Below are 22,001 nucleotides of genomic sequence, written 5' to 3'. Positions count from 1 at the left end.
AGTATGATAGACAGTTTGGAGTACTTTCAAGTATGTATGCTTCCCTATCCAAAAGCCTTTCCTTTTGAAGAGGGTAATCTACAGAGTAACCTAAGTGCATGCCCCAGGCTCCTCTCCCTCAGCAACCTGCATTCACCGATTTCCATACCTCTTACCTTTACGGGCTATACAGGGAAGCTGCAAATAGCAGAAGTTGATCTGCAAAAGAAGATGAGGCTGAAATATGATGTTTTCACACACTCCCTGGCACCATCATACACATCTTTGAGTGGCTGACTGTGTAGCTGATGGGTAGGGTGTTAGGAATCAAATGCATATTATACAGCATAGTTCTCCAAAGAACAAATCGCCACTTTTAACATATGGTGTGGCACAAGCAAATCTTTTTTCTTCTTTATTGGTGAATTAAAAAAAAAAAAAAAAAAAAAAAAAAAAAAAAAAACACCACAAAGTCATTTGTATGGCCATATATCCATCACCACAAAGAAAGTCAAAGTCCCAATACTAAGTCAGTTTGAATACAAGTATCTGACTACACCGTGTGACCTACCGCGCCACTCGTGTTTTGAAGAAGGGCAGTTTACCACAATTCTGTTTTCTTTAAGGCTATAAAATATCCTCCCACGCACATCCATCACGTGCACAAACAAAAAGCAGTGATATTTTGTTTCGGCCGTGCACGCCGGCAACACGGCATCCATCTCGGCAGCCCCGGATTTCACGGCGCTGCCTCACCTGCGCTGAGACTCTCTGCTCCTCTTCCTCTTCCCCCTGTCTCTCCACCGCCGGATCTCCCTGCAGGGGACACCGACCCTCCTCCCTGCAGAGCCGTGCAGGTGAGCGGGAGCCGCCCGGCCCCGGGGCCGGCCGTGCCGCCGCTCCGCCCACGGGGGCGAGCCGCGGGGCCGGCCGGCACCTGCCGCCGCTCCGCTCGCACCGCCCCGCACAGCCGCCCGGCCGCCCTCCCCGCCGGCCGCTGCCCTCGCTCCCCGCCGCGCCGGGGGCCGCAGGGCCGCGGGGCAGGAGAGCGCTGCCGCAGCGCCGGGCGGGCGCCGCAGGTCAGTGTCGCCTCCCGTACCTGTTGCGCAGGGAGCCGGCGGGGCGGGGAGGGGAGGGGAGGGGAGGGGGGAGCGAAAGGAGCCCCATCGCAGGAGCCCCAGGACGCGCCGGGCTGCCGGCCTCGTTCCGCGAGGAAGCAGCGGCCCCAAGGTACCGGACCCCGGGTCTGTTCTGGGTATGGGGGGTGGCGAGTGAAGGGAGCGGGTCCCGCGGCCCGGCTCCGCGGCGTCACTTACCTGAGAGCCGCGCACGGAGGCGGGCGGCGCTTCCGAGCCGCTCGACGGGGCGCAGAACGCTCCCCCCGTGCCCGCCCGCCCGCCGGCGCTGGAGCCGTCCCTCCCCGCGGGCCGCTCCCGGGAGCCGGGCACACCGTCCGTCCCCCGGTGCCGGGGAAGAGGGGTCCCGGCGCCGGCCGAGCGGGGAGGCGGCGTGCCCGGCTGCCAACCCGCCCTCGCCCTCTTCCCCCGCAGCAGGAGCCCGAGATGGCGGACAGCGCCGCGGCCACCGCCGCTCCCCGGGCCGGCGTGAAGGGCTCGGCGGGGCCCTGGTGGAAATCGCTGACCAGCAAGAAGAAGCACAAGGAAGCGGTGGTAGCCCCGCCGCATCCCGTCGCCAGCGAGACCCCGGCCGACACCCCCAGTCCCGACGGCCGGGAGGAGCAGCCCCTTCCCTTGGGCAGCGGCGACGCCGCGGGAAGCGGAGTCGGCAACCGGCGGAGCCTCCGAGTGTCCCACTCGGGCCGCTTCAAGGAGCGGCGGAAGGTGCGCACCTCGCTGCTGGCCGACAGCCCCGAGGTCTTTGACGGCGGCGGCGCCCCAGGCCGTGCCGCCCAAGGGGCCGAGTAGCCCCGCAGGACCTTGCCGAGGAGCTGCCACTGGATGGGTGGCCGGAGAACTTGGCGGGACAGGCAGCCGGAGTCCGTGACTGCCCCACAGCTGGGCTTGGACCCATGGGTGACATGTAGGCGGCGGCCTCCCAGACCCTGACCGGACGCTGCGGGGAGCCCGGCACCGCTGCCAGGCGAGGGAATCGCGGCTGTGTTACGTGAACACCGCCAGTACCAAACCCCCGGATGATGGGACGATGTGATTGTCTTTTAAAAAAACCCACAAATAAACACCCCACTTCCTGTACTGTGGTGAGCGGACTCAAAGGTGCTATCCCAAGGCCGATGGTGGGGTCTCTGAACCTTCCCGCAGCCCTTGCCAGGAGCCAACGTGCTGACTCTGAGGCCTGTGGCCCAGCTCCTTCTGGCTCTCAAGCCGAGGAGGTGCTTTGCTGCTTTCATCTCACAAGCTTTATCGAAGGAAGGGGGGAACAAAGTGCTCTTATCTAATTTCAGGGCTGAGGACCTCCAGCAGTGCCGAAAGTGCGCCTGTCCTGCCGGTAGCCACGAACAATCCTCCATCCCCCGCCTGGGGGAGAGGTATTGTGAGGGGAGGCTCTGAGGCTCTTGCCTTCACCCATGTCCCACATCACACTTCCGTGTGGAAAAGGCAGGACTGTCCTGGTATTCTCCCTCTTCTTACTGTGTAATACTAAGCAGGTGTATCAGAGACTGGTCCCTCACAGTTCTCTTGCAGAGGGAGGCCCATGTTGTCTAGCAATTCGCACTATTTACCCAGGGGATCCGTGATTTTTGCATAATTGGTGATAACTGGCATAATGAAGCTCCAATGAAGAAACTGTGCGATAAGATGTAGACCTTATTCTGGGAGGTGAGACCCGCCCTGGAGAGCACAAGCAGAGTTGCAGTTCTAATGTGGAAATAGGCTTGGGCACCTCTGGAAGTGTTTACTGTTTACCATGTCTGAGGCAAGGCTAAGTGTCCCAGGATTTCTTCTGATGGTGAGATAATGTGCTTTCACTCAAGTCGTTATCTGCTCCCTCTAAGAGCTCTTGGGTTTTTGGACAAATAAATATAAGCCAGATTTGTACTGGTGTTGTGCCTTACAGAGCAAAATCAGCTAAAAATACTTGGCAATTACACATTTCTTGATAGTAGGTGATGTAGCAACAACTGACTTATTTATTTTTAAATGCATTTGCAATGTACTTTATATTGGTAAAATGGTTTCAGACTTTTTCTGAATATGAGATACTGCAGGCACTGAAAATTATAGTGGCAGGCACTGAAAATGATTTCCTAACAGTCAAGTATTATGCAGTTATGATTTTGTTTGTTTCTAACTAACCATTTGAGGTCAATTAAAAATGAAAAGTGACTGGAAAGGAAATAAGAACTTATTTCAAGAACAAGAGTTCCAGTTGGAAATATGGATTAAACCAGCCACTGACAATCACTGAAATGTTGCACTAGATGCTGGGCAAGTGCCCCATGGTTCAATGTGCACAATAATATGTAATGAACCTTGAAAGCTCCTGTGCAATCAACTCAGACAGCATAGCTGCTGAGGTGCTCGCTGGTCATTCACTCTTTCAGACTCTGGAACCCAAGGACAAAGGGACTGTAGCATCAATTTTTTTTTCCCCACCAAATTAATTTTTTTTCCCCACCCACTGTGTAGATACTTTTTTTTTTTTTTTTTTTTAATTTCATTTAGTAAAACTACAAGGTACTGGATTTGGACTGCCTTGCTGACTCCATGCTGACCAAGCAAAGATCTGGGGTGGGCTGAGGAGAGCTCTTTAAACTTTTTCCTCAGAAGTGCTTTTCTTGTGGGAGGCCTCTTCAGTCAAGGGACATCTGAAATCCTTCTCTTGTGAAGAAGCAATCAGAGCAAATCTAGTCTTGGAGAAAGGGAGGTGAGAGAGAAGGAGGAAGGTTTAAAAGCTGGAAACAGAGACATGGATGAAGAAGAACTGTATTCCAGCCACAGTTAACCCAGGATGGGAGTCGGGGGGAAGGAGGCAAAAAGAGTGGTTTTGCTCCTTGTTATACTACCTTTGGACAGCACTGTTCATGTTTGTTACAGGCAGATATATTCTGCCTGTGTTTATGTATTCTAAGGTCCAAAGAAACGTTTTTGTATGTGTGTGTGCCCAAAATGGAAGAACAAGTAAGCAGAAATTGCACTGATGCATTTCTTAACTCCTGCATCTGGTTTGGTGTGAGTTCTGTGAGGGTCAGGTCCTCAGTACTAGCCAGAGGCTGGAGAATTAGTGCAGACTACTGTTTTATATATCTCATGTAGATGCTTTTCTACATTTTTAGTCCTTAAACTGTTGTGAAAATACAGATTCCTCCTCTCTTTTGTACCTCAGAGCTGCCTTGTTCTACAGTGAACCTCTGTTTGCTCTTTGGAAATGCCTCAGGTTTGCTAGTTGTGAGTCTTTACCTAGGCACAAGAAATATGCAATTTGGGTTTTATTTGAGAAGTCTGGTGCGCTGTTCAGATGGCTGCTGCTAAGATTCAGTATCAATACTGGCTTAATACGTTACTAAATATTAGCCATGTCTTAATCCTTGCGTATGATACTTTTCATCTTGGAAATTTGGTCAGAATACAAAGTCAGTAAACGCAGGTAAAATACCTCACATCATTCCTCCATCTTTATCCTGACCCTGAGCTGTGAGAAGGAGATGTAATTCTATCTTCCTGCTCAGTCAAATCCTTGCTTCAATGAATACGATAGCAGCCACTGAAAAACTAGATCCATGAGAAAACGGGCTGGCTGCCTCGTCTCACTTTCCCTGCCCTCTGTGCACAGCAATACCTGCAGCTCAGTGCTCACCCGCCTACCAGGGCAGGAGGAGCGAGAAGGCCTCTTGCTTCTCAGCCAGAGCACCAAAGAAAGCTTGAGTAATCTGTACACATGTAAATTAATTAAGCTGATACAGAAAAAAAAAAAACCCAAAAAAAACCTGGCATTTTATGGAGCACCCAAATTACTGGTTTTAACCCTTGAAGTGGAAATTGTTTCTTCTGTATTGGACAGTACTTGCTCTGTTATAACAATAGTGCATTTTTGGGCATTGGATTATTAAAAGGCAGTTTGCACTCTTAGTATGGGTATTTTTCTCATCTTCTTTATAAAGATCGTGGATCAGCAAGTAAGTTGAGGAAATAGGGTGACTGAGAAAGTACTTGTATATTTTTAGAAGTAAACACATTGACAAAATAAATGGAAATAAGCAGATGAGGTGACCCTCAGCTCTGTCAGTTATAGTGCAATTTTCTTAATATTATCCCAGATACTACGGATTGCTGGTTTGGGGCAAAAAATAAATATTTAGCAAATAGAATGAACTTTTCAAATAAACTTGCAAAGTATATGCTTGCTTATTCCTACTCTTGCCAAAACTAAAAATAAATCTCTGAGTGGTTGCCTGGTGAATCATTCCCTGCTATTGTAGGTTGGTCAGTCTAGACCTCAACAAAGATTATAGGGAGCACCTGCAGAAAAGGATCCTAAATTGGAAATGCTGGAATAAATGCCTTGAAAGCCTCAAGACTTCTAACCTCAGATGTTATGTCAGGGTATGACTTAAACTGAACTGGAAGAATGGAGAGGGCACCTTACTGTTTGGAGAAAGAGGGGGGTTCTTCACTGTTTGGAGGGTTGGGTTTTTCTTAGGGGGGTGAGGAGGGATTGTAGGTTTTTTCATTTGATTTTGGTGTTTTTTGGTGGGGTTTTTTTTGTGTTTTGTTTTGTTTTGTTTTGTTTTTTGGTTGTTGTTGTTGTTTTGGTTTTGGTTTTTTTCCCCGTTGGGTTTTTTGGGGGGTTTTATGGTAATGGTGGTTTATTTTTTGTTTTGTTTTGTTTTGTTTTGTTTTGTTTTGTTTTTTTAGTTCTCTCTTCACTGTAATGGCAATAGTGATAATTTTATATTTAAAATATCAAGTGTCTTGTCCCTGAGCAAGATAACCTCATAGGAAGGCTAAAATCTGAAGGACAGAACTGGCCTTGGCCTGGCCAGTGCAGCTACATGCTCGACCTTTAAGTCCATGTTTAATTTGGCTCATTTAAACAGCTGATATCAGAAGACAAGCTGTTTCAAATGCAGGCACAAACTGGAAGCTCATTTTGCTCCTCTTGGGATTCTTTCTGGTAGGACAAAATAAAGAAACCCAAACCTGGTGTTTTCTAAGATGTCTTTTAAAAGGTGGGACAAGAGACAGTTGGTTATAGAATGATATTTGAGACCATGTACTTACAGCATTTTGAAAAGCAAACCTTTCCCCTTCATCTCTAATTTACTGTAAAAAAAATGAGCAACCTGCTGGCTCTGATTTTTCATTTCAGAATACAACAAAAGAGAGAAAGTTGCTCAATTTTATAGACACCGGAAGCAGTGAAGTAGTTTATATTTAATTTTACATCTGAAATTCACAACTAGCTCTAAGAAACGGGATTTGAATGTAGTCTTCCACTAAAGCATATTGATTAGCAGCTGCAGCTTCTGAATTTGATTTACTGCCCACTTTATCTAGATAAAGCAATAAAACATCAGATAAAATGTGTTTTGGGGATAGCAAGTGGCTTTCTATGATAGCTGTAAGATATCATGATTTTAACAAAAAACCTGCCATGCTGAGTAATCCTCATCGGATCTAAACATCCTGTTTCTTGTGAGTAAAATGAGATGGAATGGTTCTTTTCAAAGTATTAGTTACCAGACTATCAGAGGTTTTGGGATGTGGGAAATAAGCTTGATTCTCAGACACAAGCCCATGTGTGCTGTGAATCTCCTGCTGCCTGTTTGCAATGTGTCAGGTCTTTCCCCTCATCCAAAGCTGTTGCTCATTGTGGTGGTTCATTTCACCTAAGGAGGTAAAGGGCATTACTCTCCACACTGCTGAAAATGAGAACCATACCTTTGTATGCCTGTTGAAGTGAAAAATTAGAGGTAGTGTGGACTTGAACTTCGGTGACTCGCCCGTTTTCCCCACTGCTGACTTAAGTTCAGTTTGCTTTCCGGGTCTTTGTTTTATCCTCAGTCTGTAAACGTTTGAGTGGATAAACCATCCACTAATCTCTCAAGAGCTTCTCAGTGACAGGAGAATGGGCAGCACTTCAGTGACCAAGGGAAAAGAATAAGTTAAAATAGATCTGGTTCTGGGCTTTTTCCCACTGAATTTTATGAACAGGAGCAGAACTGAGCCTTAGTCTTGATTCTGGAGCTATGACTACCTGGGAAACAGAAGGAGCCTCGTAGTCTGTGCATTCTTGGTTGTGTTTATCTTGGCATGTGCTTTCAGTGACAAGTTTCCAAAAACCAGAACTGGTTCACCTGTCCTGTTTAACATCATTGGGTTCAGGACTAGGAGCATGGTGTAAACTTCAAAGAGAAATCCTGCCAACAGTACTTCCTAGAAATTCTGTAGCTCAGACCTCTGCAAAAAGGGGAGGAGGAGGAGAAAAACCCATAGTTTCTGATTTCTCTATTCTTGTGTTCTCTTCTTGTTATACCAGTGCTATAACAATCTCCTTGCTAGACCCTAAAACAGCTAGAGAAGTAGAATTTATGAAATAGGCAGATGTACAGAATATACAAGGACAGCATTTTACACTGGCATACATTTAAGGAAGAGACAAGCCCATGGCTAGATATTGCACTGAGCATTTAGAGGTAGTTTAATTCTTCCTGCAAGGCTGGCAAGTTATGGTCTGTTCCTGGCTCAATTCTCCACTGACTAACAGTAGATAGGAAAATGCCTCTAGGTAGTATATTAGCTATCACAGGTGTTAATTAACATCTGCTGAATTGCCTCTGAAATGGAAAAGAGTAAGAACGTGAAGAATCACATTAGAACAGCAGACATTGCTGAGCATGATTGAAACCACATAAGCTTTAGAAAGCTGAGGCTCCACTTTAAATGATCCTTTGAAGCACTTAAAATATCATCTGTTTTTGTTGATGACAGCTATTTTTTCTTAATCCATACATTTTTATTTTTTTGCTGTAATAGTTCACTATACAGATACCTTTTTAATGAGTATTCTTACACACTGTGTATTACCTCTCTAGTTTTATTGATTGCTTTTTCACTTTTTTTCTGCTGAAACAAGAATCTGGCTGAGCTTGTCACCTGCAAAAGGTTTCCACAAAATTAGAAGATAAACCTATGACTTATGTATAAACCTAAACTCAAATTCATAACCTTGCAGTTGTGGAGCGCCCTGGAAAAGTGAGCTCACCTGAAGACTGATCCTTCCATCTTCCTGAAAAAAGGCAAGCCTCATCCCTTCTTTCAAGAAAGGAAATGCAGGAAATAGGGCTAAAATAAAGCTTCTAAGTATGTGAACAAAATTATGCATCTAGTCTGAGAACAGAAATCAGACTGTGCCAAAAGTACCTAAGAAAACCAAGGCGTAAAAAGTGGGGGCAAGAGTGTCAAATGGGCTTTCTAAAGTTTTAGATCTCTGAGAGGAACCTTTGGGTATGTGGGTGTTTTAACATGATTAAAACTTAACACATCACTGCACAGTGACTTCCAGGACATGGGTGAGACTTCAGCTAGAACCAGAGACAGGCAATTCCAGAAGTGGAATTGCATCTGTGGCACTGGTGTCCTGCTTGCACACGTAGGAAAAACAATTTAGCTGTATCCCAAGATGTGTATGTACACTAGTGTGATCGTATGGGAATGTGTCTCCCCTGGTGCAGCTGCCGATTTCCAGTGTGGTCAAAGGGTCACACTGACAAAAGCATTGAGGTGTCTGATTCCATTCACTTCAATGATGTCTCAGAATCCTTGTGGCTCCAAGCTTCAGTAAAACCTCATAAAAAGGGAGTGTAGTTACACAAAACTGTCAAAATTGTACTAAGAATGAGAAGGTAAAAAAGAAAAAAATCTAGTTTGTTTACCAATGCAAATGGAGTTAAAAATGCAAAAGAGCTGCACATGTATTTTTTATTCTGTATTTTCAGCTGTTCATGTTGAAGCAGTGTAGCTGCTTTCTCCCCTCCTCCCTGGTATATTCTTGCTTTCCAGCTGCTATTTGATCTTTTCCAGGCAGCCTGAAATTATTCCTTACAGAACCTCAGCTCCGTGTAGCATTTCGGCAGGGTTATTGTTCTTTTGTCCACTGCCTGTAGATCAGCTTTTACTGCTAAACAGCTTCTTTATAAAGCCCAATGAAACCCTCTCTCGTGCTTTTGTTTGCATTGAGAACAAGACCAAAGGTTGAAGAGGGTTTTGAGTCCTGAGGTGTGCGGAGCCCCCCATCCCTCCTTGCCTTTCGGTGTTAGTTACTGCTTTGGCCTTTACCTGTTTTGCTTTGCCAGCCAGGATGGGGCACACCCTCACACAGCACAATACAAACCCATTTAATTAAGAGCTGTTCAAGCTCTTTTTTAAAATGTTTGCTTCAACAAATGCCCATGTCAAGCAGCAGTCATACGACACCTTTCGAAACCCTTTAATCCGGAGTAGAAACCGGCAGCACAATTTTAACTTGTTTTTGGGTCTGAACCATCGCTATAAAGGTTTTCAGGGCTTGTTCCCAAGGCTGGGGAAAGGTCAGTTGCCAAGGCTTTGCTGGTCCTTTACAGCATTTGTGCACTCTGTAACAGTCTCTACAAGTGATACCAGAAAGGCCCTGCTATTAGGGAAGAGGCAAAAATGGCAGCACAAAATTGGCTTCTTGAGATTGGCAACTTCTGCATGCAAATGCCCAGTGAGCACTAGCAAGTGGGATATGTTCAGGATATAGACTCAAGCTTTTGGTATCTGCACATAAGATGCCAGCTGCCAGAGCGTGTGAAGGATTTGCTTTTAGACACGGACCTGTGCAAATCAGCAGGCAGGAAACATTTCAAAAATGTTGTCCTTCCTATCTTGCTTGGGAATTGCTGCATCACCCCCGCACATCCCTGCACACCCCATGCCACTCATCAGTGGCACTGGGCCTGAGGAGGCTGGGTCTCCCAGAGCACCTTGGCAGTCCCTCGAGAGGAAAGAGGACTTGCTCAACCAACCAAATGGGAAGTAAAAGGTACTAGCAGCAATGTTAGTGCCACAGGGATCCTGGAGGAGCGCCTCTTCATCTTCTTTGCCAAATCAAAGCTACCTGTGGGAGCTGTGTTTCTGCTGCTTGTTGCTGTGACAGCTTTACCACCTGCTTTCATCTGCCTTCAAGTAGCATGGCAATATCATTTGGAAATATTTGACAGATTCGAGAAGGGGTGTGGTTCACTGAAGGCTTGACTAAGGAGAGAACTTGGCAAAAAGTTAAACAGAGCTAAATTTATGGGGAGGGATCCCCTTGTCTGAGGCCTGTGTCTGTTGATGAACACAACCATTAAATTCTTGTGAATATGAGTGGCAGGATCTTACCTGAAGATGCAGCTGACTAAGGGGGATGGATGTAGGTGCCCTCACACTCCAGTAGGAGGTGGTGTGCACGATGAAGGACTTTAAACCTGAGGCTCTTCATCCTTTCCAATGGATCAGATCCCAACATGTAGAGAATGAGCAGCATTTTCACTCACATAATTTGTTTTTAATACAGGCACGTTGGCAGTCCTCTTTTTATGCTTATGGCAATGTATGACCCATGTGCCATTTTAATCAGTCTTCCTTACAGCTGGTCTGTTAGCCTGTGCTGCTAATCTTCACCCTGAACCTGCCCAGAGGCTATTAAAAATATGCCTGAAGATGAAGGTGCCTTGTGGTATCAGGTAGTTAGAAAAACCTGCCCATCCAATAGACTGGGAAGATTTATGGCCCCAGGTATCTCTCGTGACAGAGGTAGGTCTGAGTCCCCTCAGACATGAGGGAAACAAAATTGAGGGAGTCACCTTCCTTGTAAGTGCTTTAAATGTCAGGTTAGGTATCTCAGTGCTGTTGATGGGGCTCAAAAACTATTAGGCAAATTCCAGTACAAAGATGGGGTTATAACCCTCCAATGGGAATTTCTCAAACCGTCAGTGTTGGTGTCTTGTCAGAAGTGGGAGAGCATAGCTGAAGGGTTATCTATCCCATGTTCATCCTATTCAGGAGATGAGAAGGGAATATTTGCTATCAATTACTGTCAGAGGGTTCTGACCCAATAAAAAACCTGTATCTTGTTAAAGAAAAAATGAAAATAAGCTCTATGTCTTTGTGGAAGAAATGTTGCTGTCATGTGAGCTCAAGAGGCAATCCTAGGCTCTGGAGGTGGCCTTGGTGAAAGCATGATCCAGCAGAAAGGTAGGACACAAAGTACTCATGACTGTCCTTAGAACTTTCAACTGAACCCAGCACCTAAGCTTTGAGTTTGGAGTGGAGTCCAAAACTGAAATTCCTTAGGGAACATGGCTGTAAGTAATTTGCATCAGAGCAATGTCCCTTTATGAAGGACTACAGTAAAGGTTCATTTGTCATTTGTCAGTGCTGGTTTCTCTCTGGTTCAAACCTAACAGGTACCTTTTGCAACTGCTACAATGAGCCATAACTTTGCCTTATTTTTTCTAATTGCGCCTGTACTTTTTCACATCATGTACTTGTTCACAGGCAGATAGTATTTCCTAAATGCTTTTGAATTCCTCTGCATGGGAGCTGCATGAACAGAAGGGATGGCTTTCTGCTCCTAGGGGTGAACAACTACTTGGCAGGAGCTCCTGTGCCTGCACTAGAACATGAAGTATCTTTAAAATGCTTTGTCATGTTCAGCATTTTATAAAACCCAAAACAAACCAACAATAAACACAAAAGACAGCTCCAGGCATATGCAGGGTGAAATGGCATGCAGGTGTTTATGGCAATTAAACTGTCCAATGTTCAAACAATAAAATATTCAGAATTACACAGTAATAGACAATGTCCTTCCTGCTACAGGGAGGGGCTGATGTGGAAAGCTTTTCACCCACATCCTTTAGGATGTTTCATCTCCTTCGCAGTGGAGACACCCAGATCTGTCATCTCCAGTGTTCCCTTTGCAGTAGAAGGTAGCTTATACACTCATGTACTCTTTCTGAGGACTGCAGATTTTAAACTTACATACCGAGGGAAATATTTTTTAAATAAGTTGTGTTGTAACCTTAAGATGATCTAGAGTACACCCTGGTAAAAGTTTAATCTGCAAGAAGAGTGAGAATTTTACCTCTACAATTCCAGCCCCGTGAAGCTGACCCTTTCATGTGTACATAAAATCACTTAACCCTGATCATTTCCTGAGCTGGCACATAGTAGCTTCTTTTAGTTTATGTTCATAGTTTATGTTTCTAGGTCTTAGTTGTTAGAGCATGGTGACAATAATGCCAAAGTCATGAATTCAACCCCCTATGGGTCATGCACTTAAGAGCTAGACTTGATCCTTGTGGATCCCTTCCAACCGAGAATATTCTGTGGTTGTGTGGGATTCCTCAGCAACAGCCTCAGTCTCACAGAAACTGGCTGTCTTTTTACACTGCTGTTCACTAAAAATGCTCCATTTGTCATAGGTACTTCACAGTCTGTTTAGAAAACAAAACAAAAAAAATCCAAAGGTTTTTTTGAAGGAACTCCAAGTTCCTCTGGAGTAGGAGCTATTGTAAATTGCATCACCGAGTTGAGGCAAGGAAATCAGACAACTGACTTTTAGTAACTACTGAGATTTTAACATGTAGGAATTGTGAATCCCAGATGCGATCGGCCACTCACAATTTTTTTTTCCTCACCCTCCTATGAGTTTGAAAACATGCAGTTTACCAGCTTTATTTGTTGGGCACTGACAACAGCTGCTGCTATTGATTCTGATTTTCTCAGGAGTGATCCTGTTTGGAGGATTTAAGCTTTCCATAACAATTAAACCTTTTGCTCTTTGATGCATCAGTCTTCACACTCACTCTGCCCTCTGAGGTTTTGAGAGGCATGCTGAAATTGCAGACTGGTACGTCAAGGGAAAACACAACCAGGAGATTCCAAGAGGTTTTAATTAGGCTTTTAATTATGTTAAACATAAATATCCTAAAGCTTTATACATTAACAATGATGCTATAAATACTAATTTTCATGTTTCTGGGCCTTCCTCTTGACAGTGACGGCCCAGCTAAGGGCACAACTTTCACAGATAGTCTACAGCTGTCTGCTATCCACAACTAATAACACACTGTTGGATTAGCTTAACTTGGCTTAAATTTAAGAGTACTGTATATAACTAAATCAGGAGTAAGTCAGGCCTATAATTTTATTAGGTTCCTTGGGGAGGAAGACTTAATCTGATGTTCTTAATACCTGTGTAAAAGTATGTCTGGGTACTTAAGGCATTACAAAGGATGAATAGTTCACTTTGGCCAGAAGTGGCGGAGAGCTTTAGAAAATAGCACATAGACATCTCACCAGTTCATTGTATTGACGTGGTTTTGTCTTGGGCCTGGAATAATCTCAGTGGGCACCAAAATAGTTTTTAATCTCTCTCTGCCACCTCCCCAGCAGCTCCATTCACAAGCTGAGGTTGTTGCTGTCCTCTGCTCAGCTGCATGTAGCTGCTATGGCGTAGCTGAAGGGTCCTCGACTCTGTATTCTCTATGTAAGACGTTTTAATTTTTCATCTGCGTGTGCTGAGTAGCTCTGCTTTTTGCTGGCTTAGAAAAGCTGATCAAAGGATGTTTCCCACCCTGCGTTCATGCACGCTGCCAGCTCCACAGAAGGGGTGGCACAAGACCCATTGACAGTATTAACCCATTAACCCATTGACAATATGCTCCTGAAAATATCCAAGAAGGCATCTGGAGGGGCGAGCCAGAAATCCGCAGGGCGAAGTCTGTCTCTCCACCAGCCAGAGCCTGGGGAATACAGTTAATTCTTTGTGGTTTTGCCATGAGTGCTAGAAATGCTGTTGGTTTGAACTGTAAATTGTGCCAGAGCTGGAAGGTTGAAGGAGCAGGAAGACCAGCAGCTGAGGAGCTGGACATCATGTGCTCTGTGTTGGTCGCAGACACAGAAGGGTAACCTGCCAGAAAGGAACAATGTGACAGTGTACTGTCTTCAGAAGTGACATCCATTATGAAACTGGTTTGGACATAAATGTTTATGCATGTTGTGTGCTCTTTGATGAGCAAGCAGTCTGCTTTGGTATGGTAAGAAAAAGAGCCCACTAACAAACTGGGAGCAGGGTTGACACTCATTCTGACTTTTATTGTTATTTGCCTTATGAGCACGACCCAATGCCTATTAACAAATCCTTTATTGGCATTTTAAGTAGTAATGTACTAAAGCTAATCCTGATCCATGGCTAGTGGATGAAAGGACATTTAATTTCCCAATTGAGAAAAGCTGCTAAGGACAGAAAAGCTTTCCTGTTATACTGCTGATATCTGATACTCAGTGGAATATACCAACAGTTCCTGCCGGCCTCAGAGACAAGAGAACTATTATGAGTTCTTTCTGCTTTTACTGTCTGAGATTTATATGCAGAGATATCTTGATTTCCTGCAGCTTTGGAAACCAAATAATTACTGGTAGATACACGGAGAGCTTTACTGGACCATAGGATTTTATAGCTAAAGCAACGTTTTAACTTTGGTGTACAGCAATCGCCACACGTATTTTAAAATTATACGTATTTGACTGCAGCATCCAGAGCTGTTATGTATAAAGAAAGACATTTCTTTTAATTCTTGTGTGTGAAGACTGAAGCTGTAAGTATAAAAATGGTGTGGATTTGAAAAGTCGTCTTCCACAGCAATCAAAACTGAGTGGAATGATTCCCTTGTTACTTGGGCAATAAATTATTTAATTGCAAAAGGAATAGTCTCATGAATCAATAATATTTTAAAAGACAAAACTTTTAAAGGGTAATAAATGGTCAAGTGCTGGAAGCGGCTCTTGGTGAAAAGGCACTGGAGGGCAAGGTGACAAGACTATTGATTATTCAGAAAAGTCAGAGTTTAAAATACAATCTCAAGAGCTGATAAATAGAATGACAGATGAAAGCCAAAGTCAGTACAGTAATGGGTCCAAGGAAAATAACCCTTGCAACAGTAAATTCTCCAGAAATTATTACTATGCAGTAAAGAGAGCTTGAAACTGTTGTGTTGGCTTTTTCAGCAAGAATGCCAGTTCAGTACCCTGTGACAGTCCAGAATGCTAAATCAAATGTAAAGATTTATCAGTAAAGGAACAGAGTGCAAACATGAAAACTGCAAGTTCATGATGTGACCACAGGGTGACTGTCAAAGGGAGGTCTGGTCCTTATTTCAGTGAAAAGATGGTAGGACTAGAACAGGTGTATAGAAAGGTGAAGAGACTGTCATAGGTTTGGAAAGGTTTTTGTTCAAGATGAGATTACACACATTAGCTTGGCCAAAAATAGTAACATAACAGATGTAACACACCTACACAAAATCATAATCAGCAAAGAAAGGTGAGCAGAACACCATTATTTTCTCTCTCTTGAGAAAGCTGGTTCAAAGCAGTTGCAAAGTATTTTTCACAGCCAATGGATTAAGATGTGCAACTCCTTGAGTGTTGCGGAGACAAAAAGTGTAAGTTGAAGAAAGTGTTATGAATAAATTTGCAGATAAAAAAAAGCTGTCAGAACTATTAAATACAAAGATATGGATTAAATCCCTCTCTCGGGTAGGTCCTAGCTAGTCTGGTAGGATCTGTGAGGATACACCAGAGGAAGTAGAATTGTGCACTTCCTTTATTCTTACACTCTTACCCTAAACATTTGCTACTGGCTGTCACAGATCCCAGCTACCAGCCTGGACAGACCTTTGCTCGGATCCAGTGTGGCTGCACTTGGGTGCCATAAACCTGTCTGTTTGAGAGGCAAATACTGAAATTAAGTTTGCGCATAGTGCTGGAAGATACATGCTATCTTGTGAGTCCCATAAAAAGTATACAAGCCATCTATCATTCCCTTGTAAATATATGGCAGGGAGCTATTTTAAAACAGCATGATGTGCTCGTTATCTACGCTCTGTCAGACTATTGCTACTAACTCAGTACTGTTTTATTGCCGCAGATTATGTTATTTTCATAACACAGGTCATGGCAGAGTCTTGGCGCCAGATTTTAGAGTAGTTTAAAAGGTTATTTCTTTGTTATAGTCAAATAGTTGCTTTGAGATCAGGGTCTTGCTACCAATTGGTTTGGTTTAACAAATTTTTGTATATGATCTTAAAAATTAGGATATGCCTAAACTGCAGGTCTGAGGTGCATTAGAGTTCACAGTTTTAGATTAATCTCTGAAAATAAATCAGACTTCAAAGAACTAAGAGTTTACGAAATATTACCAACCTCAATGAATTAACAACCCTCACCCTTGTGCTAGAGAGGGCTGAGAAAAGGATTTTTTTTCGTGATTAGAGATCCAGACTAAAGAGTGATTTATCTTTAACAGAGATCAACTACATTTTCCCATTTGTCTAGTAACATTAATTTTATGAGGAATTCAAAGTGCTTTACAAACATGAGTTAGCTAATGGCTATGAAGCAGACAGACACTGGAGTGGCCTCATTTTTTAGAATGAGAAGACTTCCCTGAAGAAACTTTAAATGGTTTAAAAAATTTCCCCTGGAAAAAGGCACCAAAAAAGTTTTTTTTTGTGAGGACAGCTTTCCATGATACTGCTGTGCTGTATTTTCACACTATTTTTACATGTTGCACTTTGAATTAAGGAAAGATTAAATACTTACTGAAGGAATAGCTGAGAGTCCAGTAGTTACTTAAAAAAAACCAAACAAACAAGAAAAACCCACCTTCCTGTAGCTGTGGTTGAGTTCAACTGAACTTCATTTTCTATAATCCTGTTCCTGTTGGCAAACTTCACTTCTGCAACTGCATTTCCCATGAGCTCATTACTCCCAACAATGCCACCCTCTGAAACCCGAAGTGCTAACTTAGAAATCACTCATTTCTCTGGCATATTCCCTGCAGGTTAAGTTCACATACTTTCAATAGCAAAGGCATTATTCACTGATCAGCATACATTCCCTCTTTGAAAGGGGAGAGAGAGTACAGCATTTTGGGGAAGCTGGAAGCTGGCAGTTCAGGTGGAGCAAAGCTGTTGTCTGCCATTGCCCTTTGCTATGGAAATGAATGTGTTGGTTCAGCTGGAGGATCAGTAACTAGAGATGTTTTAGCAAACAGGCTTTGGGGTTGAAGACAACTAATTACTTCAGAAAAAACAAAAACAAAATCATACCCCACCAACAAAATAACCCGGTGATCAAAGTTTCAGTGGAAGTGTCCCTGTGAAATGGCCTGAGAATGTAAATAGTGAATGCAAAAGAAGGGCAAGAAGGGAATGCTGGAGGAGAGCATGGAGGTAAAGCTGGTCCTGATGAGCCATGTAATTTCACTTGTCATCTGCCAAGTTCTGGAAAGTGGGGGAGAAACGTGGCTTCCTGGTAGATGGATGGGATATTTCCAAGAGAAATTAAAAGGAAGGTGAAAACAATCGTGGAACTGCCGAGCTCTGACCTGGTGGCCCTGGCTAAAATGCTGAATTCTGCCTCTATGTTGGCAGTTGTTTTTCTCAGGAAAAACTGAGCTCCTCCTTGAAAATACTTTAAATTACTTTGAGAGTTGAGTACTCAAACCATGAGTCACTGCTTCTTGCACTAGTTAGTGATCAATGTATCCGTTTAAATGCCTCAGTGTTTCTGAATATTCTCCACACAGTACCAAGATATGTTTCAATATCTTCTATTTTAAACCAAGAACGTTTCAATTAAGAAAAGCAACAGAAAGAAGGCTCTCTCAGAGAGAGACAGAACAAAGTGTGGAACTATTCCTCTTTAAAGTCCTTTTCCTTTCATGGTGTGACCTGCTGTATGCTCTCTGTAAAATGAAACATGGAATCACTCATGCAAGTAGACAAAATGTTTAGAAATGAGTCCCAGTATTTTCAGGGAGTTATAAACAGCACCCTTTAAGATTAAAAATCTTTATTTTAAAAAAAAAAAAAAAAAACAAACCTGTTATCTTTAAATCTTTCAGATAATCCAGAGGCCAGGCAATGTTTCACAATTGGGCTTTATAGAATTCTTATTTAATTTTTTTAAATGTTATTATGTTTTAGACATCTAACTTCTGCTGTCATCAGTGGGAAAAAAAAGCATGGAATTCCCCTAGCTGTTCTTGAAATGTCTATTCTAGGTTTCAGCTGACCTCAGATGAAGAAGCCTGCTGGTTTTAAGGAACTGAAGGAAGACAGGGAGGAGATTAGTCATCAGTTTAGAGGGAAATCATCATTAGGCACCATGGGAATACGGCTGTTAGGAAGATTTGCTCTAGTATGGCATTTACCAGGAAGGTAGTGCAAAGACTGGATGCAAATCACAGGCTGTGGTAGCAGAACAACCAGGGCAGCGAGAATTGCTGCAGTCTGGACGAGCTGCATCACAGAAGCAGCTCAATGAAATGAAGAATGACAGTAATTTACTGAAGAGTCTATATCCTTAATGAGCATAAGATCCCTATAATTTTACTGACAAGGCATTGATGTACTGTTCCCCAGTTTATTGCAGAAACAGCAGGAAGTCTCTTTGAAAGCAAAACAACATCAACAACAAAAAAACCCCTGTAGAATCATTGTTTCATGTGTCCAGGCTTCTGAGCCCTTGTCTTCCTGAAGGTGCATTCTGACCCCTGTGACCAAGAATGCCATGCTGATAACTTGAAGTGCCTTAAACACCATGACTTGTTTTTCACCCACCAACAGTGCTATTAAATGGTTGCAAAGAAGGTGTTGAATCAAGGGTAATGTGGCCAAGGAAACAATGCTCCAAGTCTGTTCTGCACTGATGAGATTGCAATTGAAGCATTCATCCAAGTTTGAATCCTCCAGGCATTAAGAAATAGGAAGGGTAAGTAAAAAGAGTTCATGAGAGGTACTTAATATGCATGAGCAGAAGCCCAGAAAGCATGATATATGAGGACAGACAAGAGAAATTAGAGGGTTTTAATCTAGAAAGGAAAAGAAAGAACAGGAAACATAATGATCTTGAAACACCTATAAAATTGCTGTAAGAAAGAATAATCTGCTTCCTGTGTCCTTGGTAGCTAATGCAAGGAGTAATAGGTCTCGACTTCAAATTGGAAGCTTAGGCTTGTCATTTGAAAAACCAAAGTTTGTAAGGTTTGCCTTTGCTGCGCACAGCTTTAAGATAAGAGCCTCTCAGAAATATAGCTAACATTGCCTTGGGGCAGGAGGCTGGAGACAGGGATCTCTTCAGATCCCTTCCAGCCTTCCAAACAGTTGGTTGTAAAGGGAGAAATGGTGGCTGTCTGTCTCTGATGGCTGTTTTATGGACACAGGAGGAGCATTCCCACCAAGGAAAGAAATTTATATGAAGCTGAAACGCGTAAAACATCTGTTTGGTCCTGGGACACATGCTGAATAACTGCAATCCCTCTATGGACCTAGGGTATTTCTGACACTAGCAAAGGCCATAGCACCTTCATGATACCCGCCGTGTACCATGGGAAGGTAGAGTAATATAAAGGAAAGCCACTTATTGGGAATGATCTTGGGTCTTTCTCAGCTGTGAGATTTGTAAGGGGTTGTAAATGCCAAAACTTGCCCCTTTCCACAATGACTTTGAGGATTGCAGCCATCTGGCCTTGGAGAAGCTGAAGCCATAAATGCAAAGTGCATGTTAAGAGGAACAACTGACTGATGAAGAAGCAGGAGATAAAATCTCAGCAAGAACCAGTGAGCGCAGGTGTTTCCAAAGTCCAGAGCAAACCAGTGTGGGAAGATTCCAAGTTTCGTGTGTTTTACTCTCCCAGTGCCCATGAACACTTACCTTTTCTTGTCTAAGCTGGAGCAACTCATTTCCTAACCAAATAAAAATGTTGTTTAGATAGTTTTGTCTGTGTGCATCTAGAGAACCCTAAAATAGGCATGAATCAACATGAGGGAATGTTTCAGCTCAGCCCCTTGCAGCAGACCCTGGACGTTTCATTTAAACAGCAGGAAACACAGTGCCCACCCTGGAGCTGCACAAATCCGAGGAGACAGCAAATATTCACATTTCCATCTGTCAGCAGCAAGCACAGCCTCGGAGCAGTAAATCTGCCAACTTAGGTTAGCGATTAGCAATAAAAATCCAATTATTAAATAGCAGCAAAAGTCTTTGGCTGAGGACCTTCAGAGCATGGAGCAAGAACTGACATTTGCTGGCCGCCCATTTGGTTCCACAGGAGGTTCATCTGTTCGTCTGATGAGGCTGGGTCTCCTTACAGCAAGATGAAGATGAGCTTTCACTGCTTCCTGGTAAACAGATTTCACAGACTTCTGATTTTTGTGGGAGATGAAGAGCAGCTTAAAAGTTGTCTGGGTAAACCTGTGCCAAAACTGTCAAGCAGGAGGGAGCGTGTCCCTGAAGCAAGAAGATGTACCCAATGATCTCAGAGGTCTTTTCCAGCCTAATTTGTTCTGTGATTCTGTGATTCTGAGATATACTCGTACCTCCATCCTCCCTGCCCCTTGACAGGACAATGGAGATGGGACAATGGAGATGGGACAATGGAGATGGGACTAGCCTTTTCCTTTCAAAGGTGTTTAGATTTCAGTTTTAAAGACTAGATGGAGAAATTGCAAGGAGAAGAAATTGATCCCTAAATACCTTTATTATAAAGTAGGGCTGGTAAGGTACAGAACCTGTTATGTGCAGAAATTTTCATGGAAAAACACTAGCTATTTTATTTATAGCCAAAAGAATACCAACAAAAAGTATTATTCAATAATACTTGACACGTCCAAAATCTCACTGCTAGTAGGAAATTAACATGGCTGTGTTGCCAGTAAAATCTGACATGAATTGGCTCTTATTCTTGTGTAATTAAACATTTTTCATCAGTGACATGGAAGAAAAAAATAATTCCCAGTCTTAAAAATTGCTTTTGAGCTTACACAAAGACTGGAAATAGTGGGTAAAAAACAAAGAGATGTCATGCACAAAGACCAGTCTGGGTTTTCTGGTCACATCAAATAATACATAGGAAAAAAAAAAAAAAAAACAAACCCACAATTCCTACAGAAACCATGGGGCATTCAGACCATGCAAGCTCTCTTTGCAAGCTTCCAGTGGCCAAAGAATGTACCATAAGCCTCAATGTGTGAGCAGGAGAACGGTGAGAATGAGTGGGGAAGGCATACTGCCTCCATCATTCCACTGGTGTAGCCACTTCTAAAGGAACATCTAGTTTGTTTGTCTGGGAATGATTAGAGAGAAAGCTGATCATGTAAGATCATACAAGAATGATTAAAGCACTGGAAAATAGACCTCGGTGTGAGACAAGAAGAGTTCAATCTATTTAGCTTAACAAAGGAGCCACAGCATGACAAAACTTTGATCTCAGCCTCCTTCATCTCCCAGACAAAGATATAACAAGATCTGGGACAGGATGGCAGCAAACCCAGATTAGAAATAAGATGTAATTTTTTATAAAATCACTGCAATTTTAAGGTAGTAATAAAATTATTTATAGATAAAAGGCTTTAATTCAAGCAAGAAAATGTTTGTCAAAACCTCCTAATTCATGGTGTATGTGGAGTCAGATTCATTAACCAAAGTAATCCCTCAACCCAGATAATCTAAGGGTTACTAAGAAAATTTCCCATGACAACTATTTTATTCATTCATTATATGTTATGAGCATTTCAAGAGACTCTCGATAAAATCCACATTTCTTTGTAGTCAATACTATGCACCTATGTTCCGTAGAGAAAGTTTCTACCCCAAACATGTTCTAAAAGAAATTATTTCATGCCCTCTTTTGCAGATTATGTAATTTGACAAAAATCAGACAGGAAGCTTGTGACAGAAAATAGATTTGAATCTATGTAGTCCTTAGTGCTACCTTAAGCAAAATGTCATCCACACCTCATTGGGACATCTGCTTACAGAGTGAGTGCCCTTCCTAAAGCCTCTGCAGTGCCTACGTGCTGGTGGCTCACCCTTCGTGCCCCAGAACTGTGATGGAGGAGTGCAGAAAGGGACTGTTCACACAGTTCATAGGAAAGGCACCTCAATTCTTGCTGATGGGACAATACCGATGGGATTTCTGGATCAGTTTTCCTTCTTTTTATTAGAGCCTGCAGACGACAAAAA

At 43.2% G+C, this 22,001-nt stretch overlaps 2 protein-coding genes across 2 annotated transcripts in view; both read left to right on the top strand.

The window, feature by feature from the left end:
• The first annotated feature begins 1,541 nt into the window (after window positions 1-1,541).
• PRR15 (proline rich 15) lies at window positions 1,542-2,192 on the top strand. Its single transcript, XM_040070122.1, has one exon. The coding sequence runs from the start codon at window positions 1,542-1,544 to the stop codon at window positions 1,902-1,904; it is 363 nt and encodes a 120-aa protein (XP_039926056.1). The 3' UTR covers window positions 1,905-2,192.
• Window positions 1,939-22,001, top strand: part of WIPF3 (WAS/WASL interacting protein family member 3) — a 73,901-nt gene continuing 53,838 nt past the window's right edge. The window contains exon 1 of the mRNA XM_040069289.2: window positions 1,939-2,907. The gene's annotated coding sequence lies outside the window, so the exon portion shown is untranslated. The remainder of the gene's footprint in view (window positions 2,908-22,001) is intronic.

The sequence above is a fragment of the Hirundo rustica genome, chromosome 1 (genome assembly GCF_015227805.2).
Source record: "Hirundo rustica isolate bHirRus1 chromosome 1, bHirRus1.pri.v3, whole genome shotgun sequence".
NCBI classification, from domain to species: Eukaryota; Metazoa; Chordata; class Aves; order Passeriformes; family Hirundinidae; genus Hirundo; species Hirundo rustica.
Note: the sequence above shows the minus strand (reverse complement) of the source record. Positions and strands in the feature narration are given on the sequence as shown.

Coding starts and splice junctions, on each gene's coding strand:
- PRR15 (XM_040070122.1), top strand. CDS start 1,542: ATGGCGGACAGCGCCGCGGCCACCGCCGCTCCCCGGGCCGGCGTGAAG.